The sequence below is a fragment of the Rhamphochromis longiceps genome, linkage group LG22 (genome assembly GCF_057381845.1).
Source record: "Rhamphochromis longiceps isolate RC_006_pf linkage group LG22, R_longiceps_female_GT1.1, whole genome shotgun sequence".
Lineage (NCBI taxonomy): Eukaryota > Metazoa > Chordata > Actinopteri > Cichliformes > Cichlidae > Rhamphochromis > Rhamphochromis longiceps.
In genome coordinates this window covers 4,129,207-4,143,521 of record NC_140577.1, presented here as the reverse complement: position 1 = coordinate 4,143,521, position 14,315 = coordinate 4,129,207, and the positions used below count along the sequence as shown (strand labels likewise).

General features: G+C 39.4%; 1 protein-coding gene across 1 annotated transcript in view; it reads left to right on the top strand.

The window, feature by feature from the left end:
- Positions 1-5,801, top strand: part of cacng7a (calcium channel, voltage-dependent, gamma subunit 7a) — a 41,021-nt gene extending 35,220 nt beyond the window's left edge. The window contains exon 6 of the mRNA XM_085395803.1: positions 1,048-5,801. Within this exon, the coding sequence (XP_085251929.1) occupies positions 1,048-1,569 (522 nt within the window). The 3' untranslated portion in view covers positions 1,570-5,801. The remainder of the gene's footprint in view (positions 1-1,047) is intronic.
- Positions 5,802-14,315: the final 8,514 nt, after the last annotated feature.

Here is a 14,315-nt window from a genome sequence, read left to right as displayed (position 1 = left end):
TCATTGTTCCCATGGACCTCAAACTTGTTTCACAAACAAATATCAAATTCTTTCATCGCTGGTGGAGAGATGGGACTCAACCAAGAGGTCAATTAGTAGTTTTCAGTGCAAGACTCCATTGTGTCCAAGCTACAATTCACTCGCTGGGCCCACGTCCTCATTTGAGGTTTGACAGCATTTTAGTAGATAAAGGTAAATGGCTTGGACATGAATTGAGCTGCAGTTCAGGGAAGACCTAGAAGGGGACTGGCGGTGGCTCCCGGGCCTGGCAGATCCACATGTACTAATGAGAAGCGAAGAAGTTAAAGAATTGAAAAGGGGACAGAGGGTGGGGCACGTAAATGAGAACAAACAGGGGGAACATATATAGATGAGAACCAGAAGGAGTGTGTTTGGAGGCATGGTTCTGCTCCTGAAATTCAGATACTTTATCTCCAAAAAGAAACATCAGGTCAGCACTGTGACCAGCACAATGGTGTTACTTTTCTCGACATTCATAGACTTGTCAAGTTGACGTTGTCCCCCTGATTCACTCAGGATCACACTCAAAGATGCACAAATGCAAGTGGTCATTACCAATACGTTTGATGTGTCACATGGCCCTCTTCCTATTGAAAAAAACAAAAGTTGTATCCAAGATGGCTGACTTCTAAATGGCCACCATGGTCACCACCCATCTTGAGGAGTTTGCCCCCTCACATATACTAATGTGCCACAAACAGGACTTTAATATCATCAGCCATTCCCATGTTATTACGGTGTATCCATATAAATGGCCCACCCCACAGTCCATCATTGCCACAATGATGGACTGTGGAGAAAATTACATTGCTTTTGTTTGAAAAAGCATGACAGACATGCTGTATCACTGCAGAGGACTGTGTTTAAAGAGCCAGATTAATAGAGCGAGATACATCATGCTTAACAACAAACCTAAAAAAAACGAAAGAAAAACTAATCAGACCAAATAATATTACCACTGGATGAATCTACAAAACAACAAACAGGATATCCTGTAACGTTGCAGTATTTTGTTTGTGTCTCCAGGGTGCAGGAGTGATGTCTGTCTACCTCTTCATGAAGCGTTACGCTGAGGAGGAGCTTTACCGGCCCCACCCTGCACTGTACCGCCCCCGCATGTCCGACTGCAGCGACTACAGCGGCCAGTACCTCCACCCAGACTCCTGGGCTCCACCACAGCGAGGCCGCAGTGCCTCCGATGTCTCCTCTGACATCTCCATCCAGCTCAACCAAACTCCACCCCAGCAGCCATTTCCCAAGGGGGGCAGCAGCTCCCAGGCAACACCCTCTTCCTCTGGACCGTCATCAGCTGCCAGCTACCAGCTCCAACCAGCTTCTTCCTCCTCCACCTCCTCCTCATATCCACATCCTCTTCACCCAGGTGCCACCTCGACCCTGTCCAGGGGTTCACATATCCACTCCCACCCTCAGCCACACCCTCACCCGAGTGGGCCTGCACCCCAGTCCCTGCCTATGGCGGCGCCACCCTCTGCCGTGCCTCCTCCACGCTACCACGCACACATGCGAATGAGCGCCTCGCCATGCTAGGCTACATATGGAGGGCGCAGGAGGGAAAAACACATCTGGGGTTGGGGATGAGGGTGGGGGGTTAGATTGGTTCTGTTACAGCGCTTATACACCACACGACAAAAACACACATGAACACAGATCCCGTACCCGCCAAGTGTGTGGGAGGAAGGGTTGTAGCAAAGAAGTAGAAGAAGTGAGGTTTAAGGAGATCAAAAAAGAGGAGAGAAAAGAGGGGAGGAGGTGAAGAGAAGCAGGTGGGCGGAGGGATGACTCACTGCTGATGCTGAGCCCGAGATGAAGACAGACACTCAACAAAACTTTTAACACGCTGGGAGGGAACATGGGAGGGAGTGAGAGATACGATGATTAGTAGCAACAAGACGTTTGTGGGGTTTCTGACGGGTACATTCATCATCACGGCCATGATACACAGGCAACAGTGTCAAACAGCACAGGAAACAGGAAGCTGAATCACTTCCAAAATGCTGTCCATTCACAAAAACAAGATAAATGTTGAATTATGAATCATATGAAAACATTACTCAAATTTCTTGTAATTAATGTTTTCATATTTTTGTGAATGTGGTTGGGAAGGTCGATGCAGTATCTTGATTACTTTAGAAATAAATCTTGGTTTCATGGAAGTAACACCTTAGTAATGATTATTAAAAAAATATGTATATTATTATAATTATTGTTTACATTTTGGTATTTGTCCATAAGGGAAGCTACATGCAGTAGACTTTTGAGGGTGTTACATCTAACACAGCTCACAGTTTTCAGAGAATACATCTAAATTTGACTCCGGTCGTCTCAGTTAAAGGAGGACTTTGACCATTGAATGTTTGTTTGCACATTTTCACATTGTGTAAACCATATTTATTTTATATCTTTAAAATCTGTTTCACAACTAGGATGGACCATTTTTAAGGCTATTTATTCTGATTTAAAACAAAATTATCTTGATTTTATTTAGTAATTTATTTCATTTTACAACAACAAAAAATAAGAGTTTTAATTAAATTTCAGAAAACATTTATCTTCATGGAAGAAAAGTTTAGAAAAAAAGTAAATAAAAGTACTTTTATTTCCCACAGATTCCCATATTAATCCAAAAGGCCAATGGAAAAATCCTTGGTGAAATTTCTAATCTCCAGTTTGAGCTATAAAACAAAAAGACATCCCTGCATTACCACATCATTTTACAGTGCAGATGTAAAGAAATAAATAAAATGTTTGACAGAAGTGTGCTGTAAAAAAGCCAGCAGACAAGCTCTAATAAGGCCTAGCTACTTTAACATATTAAAAAAATGTTATTAGTGTTTATTGAAAAAAAAAAACATTATTTAATGTTTCGTCTGCTTTCACATGGAATTTCCAGGTGTATTTAAATTTAACACCACCACATCCTCTTCAGTTCTTCCCAACCCTGTTCATGAAAAACCATCTTTATGATACAGAGTGCCCAGTGTATTAATAATCAGTATCACTTATCACTTTTGCCCTTGTACCATGACCTACAGGTACAACCAGAGGTAAACTGTGTATGAATAGAGATTTATACTTCTAATGTACAGATCTTCTTCTCCCTCTTCTGCGATCTTGCTGAAATAAATGTTCTCCCATATGTTTAAGATGTTTTAGCTATCAAATTTTCTAAGTTGTTTGTATTAGAAGTTGGAAGCTTTGAGAATGAATGTTTAACATTTTGAAGACTGAAGCAGAAGATGTAACTGAGACTTTTTAACTGAGCACAGTCAACGACCATCTGTGGGAGCTTCACAGGTTGAAGGTTTCCATGACCTGAGCGAATGGGGACTGTCTCTTTCAGCGGTGATCACCCATGGTACAATCAAACTGGATGCCTTGGAGTTTTAATGTTGACGCCATGAACTTAGAATTTATTGTCTTAGATGTATACTTAATACTACATGCAGATATGAGAAAATGTAAAACCAGGTGGAGATTGAATTTCATTTGAATCTATTCAATTCACTAAAAGAACTCCAATAGGACTGAACTTACCTTGCCTTTTTTACTTGGTTGGTTTATATGGAGTTATTAATAATTGATTATCTACCAGTTTTCTAAAATAAATATCCAAGGAAGATGGCTCTTTCCATTTGTAGTGATTTGTATTTGGCGCTTTGTTTCTGCTCTGTCTGACGTAGCCTGATGTAGCAACAGCAGCAGCAAACTCTCAGACCTTCCATCAGTGACAACAGATGTGTCATTAAGGCCCCGGTCACACAGGTCAGTGATGCCCTGGCAACCTCTGGTTACTACGGAAAATATCTAAATTCCCTAAAAAAGTTGGTAAATACTGAATGTTCCTGGTTGTCACTAGGTGAAATTGATTGCTAAGGAGGTGCTGCGCCAACAACTCCTTGTGATTGCATTGGTGGCTAGCAGATTGCCACAGTTGCCTGTAGTTTGCATGGCAGATACCAACTTGTCTGCAAACACTTGCCAACTGCTCTCTGAGCTGTAGTGGAATACATGGAATTTGAAGGGCAATACAAACCAGAAATGGAAAACGTTTGCCTTCAAGTAAAAGTTGTGCCTTCCCGCTGCAACTAATACTTTTATTTTGAAGGCCGTTGGTCTCTTGTTTCTGGTTTATGTCGCACTCTTCACAGTTTTACTACCACTTAGTAGTACCACCACCATGTAGTTGGCACATGTTTGCAGACATTGGCATTTTTAATGCAAACTACAGATGACTGCAGCTTCCTGTTAGCAACTACAAGGAGGTTTTTAGTGCAACATTGTAACAACCACTCGTAACTGATTACAGAATATACATTTTCTGGTAAGAGAATGCACATGTTTCACTTGTAAGCGGTGGTTACTAGATGTTCAGTCTTTAAGCCTGTGTGATTGGGGCTTTAGTCAGATACTGCATGACAAGGACAAGCCTGGGTTTAGGTAGACTGAGAAAGCGTTTTGAATCCCGATAGCTTAAATTGTGTGAGCTCTGTGAGGTTTGACAATGAAATGATCTAACAGTGTTTAACTTTGGTGCACTTTGGTGACGGTGTTCTTACCTGAACTGACAGGTTCATAATTGAATCTCAATCTTCCTGGTTTGTTATAATGAAATAGGGTGTTTATATAAAGAACAGATGGAGGTCGAGGCTTTGATGAACATAAACTTGGATGGAGAGCAAACTAAAAATGGGTATGATTCCAGGTTTTCGTGCTTTAATATGTATTTAGCTTAGCACTTTAAAGTTTAAAAACACTTTCAATCTGCACATTTTAAATCCTCATAATATGAATCTTTTTTAAACAGCAAGATAGAAAATTTAAGGTCACCTATGTTTACAGTTTGTAGCATAACAGAAAAATGTTAGTCCTTCCAATATTACAGAGAGCAAGTTTGGGATTATTTGGAATGATTTGGATTGTTTGGGGTTATTTAGAGGTATATTGAAAAAAACTAACTGAATAAAGCTTCTGATTCTGAGTACCTATAAATATGTTACTATGAAACACATTTTCCAGTTTGCCTCCTATCCAAGTTCTCCTGTTGCACAGTGACCAGAAAGATTGCTTGTTTTTGTAGCATATTAACAATCATGCCTAGCATAGGGCATTGTTTGTAGCCATTTTTAGACCTACTGGGGAGAAATGTTACGCTTACAGCCTGTGATACTGTTAACGAAAAACATTGTAGCAAATTAATTGCAGTGTTAATAGCATATTTTATGAATATTTGCTATGTGAAAATGAAATAGAAAATTCTTTAGCAGCTGATTATGAGAGCTTCTGCTTTATGTTTTGAGATGTTTATTTTAAATGCCAAAGCTGAGCATCCTTGCTGTGTAGCGAGCACACACAAACACACACACACACACTAACACAAACAGACACACACACACAGATATATTTATGTAGCTGACCTCTGAGGGTTTTTTTCTTGATACAAATAAATCAGAACGGTGTTTTTGAGGACATCACATTAGAGATGTAGAGCTCTGATTCCGTGAACCACTTTTGAAAAGTTTACTTCTTTTATTCAGCGCAGACGTTTCCTCAGACTGTGATTTGGGTGTATATATGTTCTCACTGTATATTCTTTATGCCAGTTACCCTGGATATGTTTACATTATCAATGATAGGGGAAAAGTTTACATTAATGATTCATGATCAGACAATAATTGGCCATGTTATTACTAAAACATGTTGGTTCCAATAGAGACTTTTGTTTTCAATATTCCTGAAAATGTACTATTTGCAGGATTTTAATCTGCCAGCAGTGTTTTGTTTAAAAGTTTAAAACCAATAAAGCTTGCCTGGATCCAGCCTCCTTTGTGTTTAGTTGTTCATAATGTGCACTCATTTAAAAACTCTTGTGGGAATTTGAGCAGTAGTTTGGAGACAGTTTGTTTGTTAATTAAAATTGATCGAAAGATTGTTAAATAAATGGAAAAAATGGGGAAATAAAATGTTATGCGTCACTGTTAAAACTGTTATAATTTTGTCAGTTGATAGTTTATATAAAGACACAATTTATTAAAGGGAACAAATTATGATTTTACTTATCTTGTGGTTGAAGTGGTAGGTGATCATAAATGTGACCAAATGAAGTCAGTGTTTACACTGTGAGTGGTAGATCTTACTTTACTCACTAGCAAATACAAATACATGGATCCTCTTTTCTGAAACCTGGAATGACCAGAATTTCAAAAACAGACTCAGTCACTGATTTCACATCATATTGAGTGAACCACTGAGTCCATAATTCCAACAGCAAAGTGGTCACATAGACCAGGGCAAATGGCCATTTTCCCTGAGGTGTTTTTGCAATCACAGGTATCGCCTCCTAGTGGCCATTAAAGAAAATACAGGTTTAAGGCACTTCTGCACTGTCATCACTTTTCACACCTGAAAGCTACAGGCATATTTTATACTGCCTATAGTGTAAATCGGGGTGGGCATTTCATATATTTCTGGCTCTGTATGATGTCATAAGAGAGAGGATAAAACGGTTATGGCAAGCACATGGCTCTGTGTATGAGACCAGAAGCTCCACCTGCACCCACCTCCTGCCTACGGTTTCTTTTTTCAAGTGACAAGCCAAGCCAATCACAAAAACTTAAATGGGGAGCTGAAAAAGCTTCTTTTAGACAGAGTGACTGAACCAGATTATAGTGAAGTATGAATCATACCAAAGTGGTCCGGAGTCAATGAATGAAAATACAGAAGTACAACAGGTCCATGTTTAAAAGGACTAAATGTGATGGTTTTAACATAATGCGTCATGATGAATATCACTGCTGAACTAGTCAGTTATCTCAGTAATAAGTGATCTCCAGTCCTTAGCAATCCAACTGGGATTATTTTTAACATTTTCACCATTTTTCCACCTTTCACCACACATCCTGGGCTACTGAGGGCAAAGGATCGGCTTCAAATGTCACAGGAGAAAAAATCCAGATCAGGTTACACAGTGAGTGAAAAATTGATTAGTTCAGAAGCATATTTGCATGTCTTGATATCAGCACTTATGTAACAATGGCAAGCCTGAAAATGAAATGCATTATGGCCCCTTATTAAAGCATGACTCACCTCTTGCATAACACATTTGCTTACTAAATCGTTTTGATGTTATATTTTTGTGGAATATTAAATGATATTAAATGATTATATTATATTTATTCCAGAATGCACCAAACCAGTATAATTTCTATATAAGAGCACACCATAGATAAATTACATAACTTTGCGCTGATGTTTCTGCTGTCAGTAACTAAGGAACACCAAACAGTTTTCAACCAGAAGGCTTCAGCGCTACCTGGCTAACTTTTTTGAGGCATTGCAGGTAAAACTATTCCTGTTGTAGCATTGTTTAATGTTGTGTTTTATAACTTAACTATCATCTTTGCTTCAGAAGCATTTAGCATTATGTATGGCATAGCAAGTTGCAAATGTTCACAAAATGCAGTAGCATCACAATCACAGTAAAATTGTATTTCTCAGCATACCATGGTGAAATTTGCATGATGTACAAGCAAGTATGTAGTGCATTGCATGTGTACTAGGAATGGGAATTGAGAAACTCATTCCCAGTTCTTGCCAGTTCAATTCCTTGGAATTGCTAGTCTGCCTCCCTTTGGTTCTGCTTGTACTTGCCGATTTTAGTCAGTGTGCTGGAGGGGACAATTAGTCCACAGCCTGGATATGGAGATTACTTTGATTTTTATTGCACAAAAGGATGAGAGTGCGATAGGAAAGTGCAAACTGCATCCAGCAGCTGCATTATGCTGCTAACACAACTTAAGCTCTTTGCTAACATCTGCACAGGCAGCATGCTAACGCTAAACTAGCAAAGAACCGAGAGTGATGAGCTGAGTGTATTTCAACCCCAGCCCAGCAGCCAGACCCTGAACTTCAACTGGTGTGATGAACAGCAGCCTATATATTATACTGTTAAATAGTAAATATGAGACAACGTGTTTCAAGTCAGTTTAGGGAGAAAGATGGAAGTAATGCAACAAGTAGTGTAACAAATTTGTGTTTGTTACACTACTTTGCATTCTGGCATGGGGCAGGGTGCCATAGACACTACAGACTATAAACTAGCAATAAAACAAATGTAAGTTCTCTAAATTCTCAGTAGTCAAGAACTCAGTCCCTTCCTGTATTTACTTTTGTTGCTCCTGTCTTCAACACAACTGCAGACTAAACATATTCATGCAGTTTGTAATGATGCACTTTAGGATGCTTGGAGTTCACTTGGATGCTTTTCTGTGTGGAAAGAACTGAAACTACTGCAAAGTGTAACCACTTCCCAGTGCTCCCCGTGTGGCTGAAGAACAGCTCGCTTTTCAGTGAAACTTCTCTGTATTAACATACTTGCCACCCTTCTACAACTCCTTTGAGTACTCACCTCACAAATTATTCTATGGGGTGTTTCTGTGTACTCTGCTGGCATTACCAACCTCAGCATCTCTCCCAATTACCTGTTCAGTCTCCTGAAAGTCTTCCTCGCTGGCATCTCTGCATGTGCATGCTCACTGTATTCCAATAAATCAGTTAAACTATGATTTTGTCTGTTTTGGGTTTTACTTCAGAGCCCACTTTGCTTTATTTTCAATTCAATTTCTGACTGTTGGGTTCGAGTTTATTTCATCTACCTTGTGTTATTTATTGTGGGTCCTCATGAACACCTCCACTGCCATTCCTGACACATCCATCAATTTCCTTAAACCGCTTATCCAATTCAGGGTCTGTTTCTGCTGTCATGAGACAAGAGATAAGGTACGCTGTGGACAGGTTTCCAGCACATCATGAGGCTAACACAGAGACACACAGACAGACAGCCATTGATTTTCACCTTTACGCCCACAGTATGAATCACTACCTAACATGCTAACCTAACGTACATATAATGTGAACTGTGTTCATTTAGTCCATTCCATTGGGTGCTTTACAAAAAGGTGCTGCAGTTGTCTTCCTATTGCAACATACCTCAATCTTCTAAGCCTCATCATCCTTCTCATTGTGGTCAGATGAGCCTCCTTGTTAACAACATGTTATTAAACACATTAATCAAGCTATATTAAATAACTTGTCTGAATTGTGTCAGACCAGCTGCCCATAAAATGCCTGAAACTTCCTCTCTCTGATCAGAAGAGTGTGTTCCTGCTGCTCTAATGAAAAGTGCAGCTGTGAGCTCAGTGATGCAGACACCATTACATCATTCTCACTTCCAAGCAACGACAAGTTTGAAAGGAACTTGCAAACTTTATAATTAGTGTCTGTCCAGTTATCAGGAATCCCAAAGGGACAAGAACGTTGTCCAAAGTCAAATGGTCCATAACTGGGCTGGAATTTCAGCTATGTATTTTTATACTTTTATACCTTTTAAGACCTCCTTTGTTCTTCAGGCTAATTACCTTTGTCTCAGGAACATTTCAGCTTGAAAAAAACAAAACAAAACTGGGTGACATCTATCAAAATGCCTGAGCGACATCTATCAAAATCTATTGTTGCATTCACTAAAGAAAAAATTTCCAAACTATTTTCGCAGAGGAAAAGAGGACTAACTGACTAAAATCGTCACATTTATAAGCATCATCTTTAGTACTATGTTTTTGCATGCCAATGTTGATGACCCTGTCTGCCTCAGCAGTTTATATTAGAATAAGGAAAATGCTCTAAACCAGGTATTTCAAACTCATTTTACATAATGAGCCACAGACAGACCACTTTGATATTAAGTGTGCTTGGCCTGTGCTACTCCCTTTCCTATGGGTGTAAAGTTTAACTACGCAATTAATCCCCCAGATATCTTAATATATGAAAATGTGCTATTTTTGTAACCTCTGTGAAAAAAATGCATTATTTATGCATTTGTGCCCCATCTACTTTTTCTATAGTGGCTGGTGAAAGACAGAAACATTTCCATTATTTGTTTATCTCTTACTTAATTACTTTGGAGCGGTATGAATGCCCCAGTGGACGTCTTGAACAGTCAAAAAAGCTATGAAACTTCTGAACGATAGTTAGATGTCCAATGTTTGTTGTGCCGATTCTGGTCCCTGGGCCTTAGGTTGGCGTCCCTGGTCTAAACAGTAACCTTCAAGTGTTTTTGATTCAGCGCATATTTACTGAAATGAAACGAAACATTTTTTGATCTGATAATAGCACTAGATGAATGTTTAAGAAACTACATTAAATGGAATACGTTATGGGACATGAATGTATGTAGGAAGCTCTCATGTTTAACATTACCTGCCTTAGTGGTGATGTGAGGAGTAGTTACTGTGTTTTTCTACATCTCCTTTAAGGGACTCGGACCATGGCTGTAGCCATCAGGTTGATTTCATCATAGAAGATCATATAGTTCAGACTGTCCTAAACTGGTGCACTGACTGACCAACACACTTCAACAATATTCATACAATACCTGAAATACCAATAACTAAAGCAAAACATCCCTTTACTGCAAAATCTCACGTACCTGAGTCAGGGCTTTTTCCCAGGTCTTGACAGTGTTATGAGTCTCTTCTTTTTTTGTGTAATCTCCTGCTGCCCGCTGTGTGACTGGACTGTGAATGCTAGTGGAAGTTTGGGCTTTTACTGTCACTACAGAGAGGGACTGCAGTTCATTTCTAAATGTTTGTCTCTCTGGCCTGAACATTGATTTCCTCTCTGTCTGTCTTTATTGCCTTGGATCCTCTCTTTTGAATACTTCCAACACACACACACACACACACACTCTCTCTCTCTCTCTCTCTCTCTCTCTCTCTCTCTCTCTCTCTCTCTCTCCCGATCGACTATCCTCTCCCCCCTGCGGTCTTCTGATCCATATTGACTATCCATCTTAGTTTAGCTCCCTCTGTGTTCCTTATGAAACCTGTAAAGGTTGTCCCATTCTGTCCGTTCTCCTTTCCACAGTCATTTTTCACCTCATTCTTCTTTCTTTCTTTTTTCTTCTGTCTTACATGGCTGTAGGGCAACACAACTTTCATAATCATCAATCATCAGAATCTGAGTCCTCTAACGTTTAGAACATGCAGATTCTGGTCTGATCCAATAACTGTATTTGTACTCAATTCTTTTCCTACATGATGACAGTATGATGATCCTAATGTAAAGAAGAAAAATAACTGGAATCATTTACAGATTTCATCTTGGCTTCCTTCATGGATCCTGTGAGAAACTCCTGAAAATTCCAAACTCATTTTGATGAAAGTGGGTTTGGACTGTGCATCATATTTAAAAGAAGGTCATAGCCACCATAACATCATTCACTGGTTTGTGAGGTGTCACTATGAAGTCTCGAATTTGCAGTGTTGTCAGTGAATTTCAACAGTGTTGGTTAACAAAGTGTAGCAATCAGCTGTACGGCTGCATCATGTCAGTAACATAGCCAGAGTTGTGACAATCTAACCCAGAACAGTATAAAATGTCTTTATTTTGTGTTTTCTTTTTTTTAAGCCAGAATTTTAGCACCTTTCCTGTACTCACTCAGCGATCATCAACCCCCTGCAGACATGCTTAAAATTTTAGGTCATTCCTAAAGATTTGGGAGTTCCACCCTGCTGTGTTTACACCATATCTTGATTGTGAAGATCACTTAAATAAAAGTTTTAGCCATCTCATCATCATTCATTCTCATTTGGGAGTGGCACAAATAAGTAACCACAGGCTGGTATTCGAAAAAGTGTTTGGTTTCCTTGTTGTTTTGTCGACTATTGGGGGCAGAAAAGTTTATATATTGCAATATGAGACATTTTTAAAAAAGATTAACATGGTAATGCAGCAGTTGGCACTGTTTCCTCCCGGCAAGTAGATACTGGGTCTAAACTTCCTAACTGGCCACAGGCGTAGATAGGAGTGTGGTTGCCAGGTTCTGTGATGTGTGGCATTCAGTGTTTACACCATATCTTGACCTGGAACAGGTTCCACACCCCTCTGCAACCTTAAATACGGAAAACTGTAAAGAATGAATGGATATTGATTTATGTTCCACTGCACATTGGTTTTTGTGTTCTGGGGCGAGAACTCACTAAATATGAAATAAGGGAAGTGTTAACTTAGCATTCATAAACTGTATAGCTTTAATGTAGACAGAGATAGTTCATAATTGTTACTTAGTACAAGAAGACTAAAATACTAGGATTTCATTCACCTAAACTAAAGCTGATTAAAGATTATTGGATTTTATGTAGCATACAGAAAACAACATATTACTTTTATGATAATTGCATTTAAAATGCTGTGAAATGCACCAACAGCACAAACCGTAGAGAGGTCCAGTTCAGTGTCTCTGATTAGTGAAGGTGAAGCAAAGCAGACACAGGTCAGCTACTGTTGCCTGTCACCTGTCCATTAAGACAGTCATGACACTAACTTTAAGCTTTACAAGAATTCAATTCAGTTTTATTTATACAGCACCAAATCACAACTACAGTCACCTCAAGGTGCTTTATATTGTAAGGTAGACCCTACAATAAAAACCCAACAATCATATGACCCCCTATGAGCAAGCACGTTGGCGACTGTGGGAAGGAAAAACTCCCTTTTCACAGGAAGAAACCTCCAACAGAACCATAAGAATCCAGATGGATGAGTCAAAATAAACGAAAACCTGCCATTGTACAGGTGTTATGAACAGCAAACCCATCTACAGATCTACAGAGGTGAAAATGATTTTTTTTCTGTACCATAATGTGAACATGCTTTTTTGATACTGTAAACTATAGCATTTTATGACCTTTGAAACCCGACGAGGAAGTGGCAGTTCTCAGTCTTGGGATGGGTGTTAAAGTCAGAGAAGAGAGATATCCCAAATCCAACAGCAAAGCTGGATTCCACATAACATGGGTGATGTGAGGGTGGTTGCTTGGATCATAATGATTTGGTCCCTGGGCAGATCTGGCCCCTAAAATGATTATTTATAACAGATCATTTTCATTTATTTATTTATTTTAAGTAATGTATTCACTTATTTTCAGGAACGTGGGCACATCTGAAGGATTAAGAATTTTTTGCAACCCCTGCTGTTCAGCTCTGATCTGACCTGATTTTCCCCATTTAGATCTGAGGCACATTTAGACACGAAAATGCCCCATCCTGTGACTTTTGACTTAAGTCACAAGAATAACTCAGTCACACCTGTTCTCTCAGCCTAAAGCCTCTATACCATTTTCACTGAGGACACCGGAAACTAACAGCTCTGTAAAACCTCAAGAAACGTTTGAAACTCCAATATGTGACAAAATGTTCCTTCACTGATTAAATCTCCAAAAAAACAAACAAAAAAAAAAAACAAAAAACCCCCAACCATCAGCATCATGATCAGAGCTGCATTCGCTACAAACACTAGTGTGTAAAAAAAAAACAGCCAGTCCTCGCATCCTCCTTCTTTCCAACCCATCACTCTCTCTCTCTCTCGCTCTCTCCAATCACGGGCTTCGTCACAATCTGCACGAGCACCGCTGCAAAAAGTTGTTTTTCCAGAGGTAAGACTATAATTAATACACGTTATTATTCAAACGACAGTCTTATGTCTTATGTAATACCATATGTATTACCTTGATTATATGACAGCGCGTCAATCCGATCGGCTTAGACCGTAGAAGAGCGCGCCACATGCAAGCATTGTACTCTGGATAAAATCGTGTGGCAGCGATCGCGCGTCGTTCTGTACGCGTGTTTACAAGGAAACGTTTAAAGGAGCTTTTGCAGAATAAAGTGTCACATTAAAGGTAAAAGTAACTAAAGGAGAGCCGAGGAACAGGACGTTTTTCAAGGTAAGACAGCCACGATGAAAGCGAGGGAAGAGAAAATAGTGAATAGTGTGGAAACAAGATCAAGGATGAGATAAAGCAAACTTATAGGTATGTAGAGGGAACGGACTAAATGCTCGACTCAGTCCTTTATAAACAGTCTCTGAGTGTAAGGGATTTATTTTCATCAGCAGAAAATTTCACTTTTATTTCAAATAGACCCATCACAGCTTGACTGATATGTTTCTGCTGTGCTTTGTTAGAGAACAATGTGTTTTATGGCATGTGTAGGATCCGCTGTGCAGGGGGATATACAGAGTGTGGGCTCTCTGGGCAGGAGTCTGGATTTAGATTTCTCTGTCTGAGTATCGAATATTACTCAAGGACGCCAAGTGATCGGGCTAAGTTTCACTTTGCTCCAGCTGGACTTTTTGGTCAATATTAGAATTTAACATTTTTTTTTTATTTCTAAAAGTAAGTTGAACATCATAGTACATAACTCTCTCAAAGCACCAATTT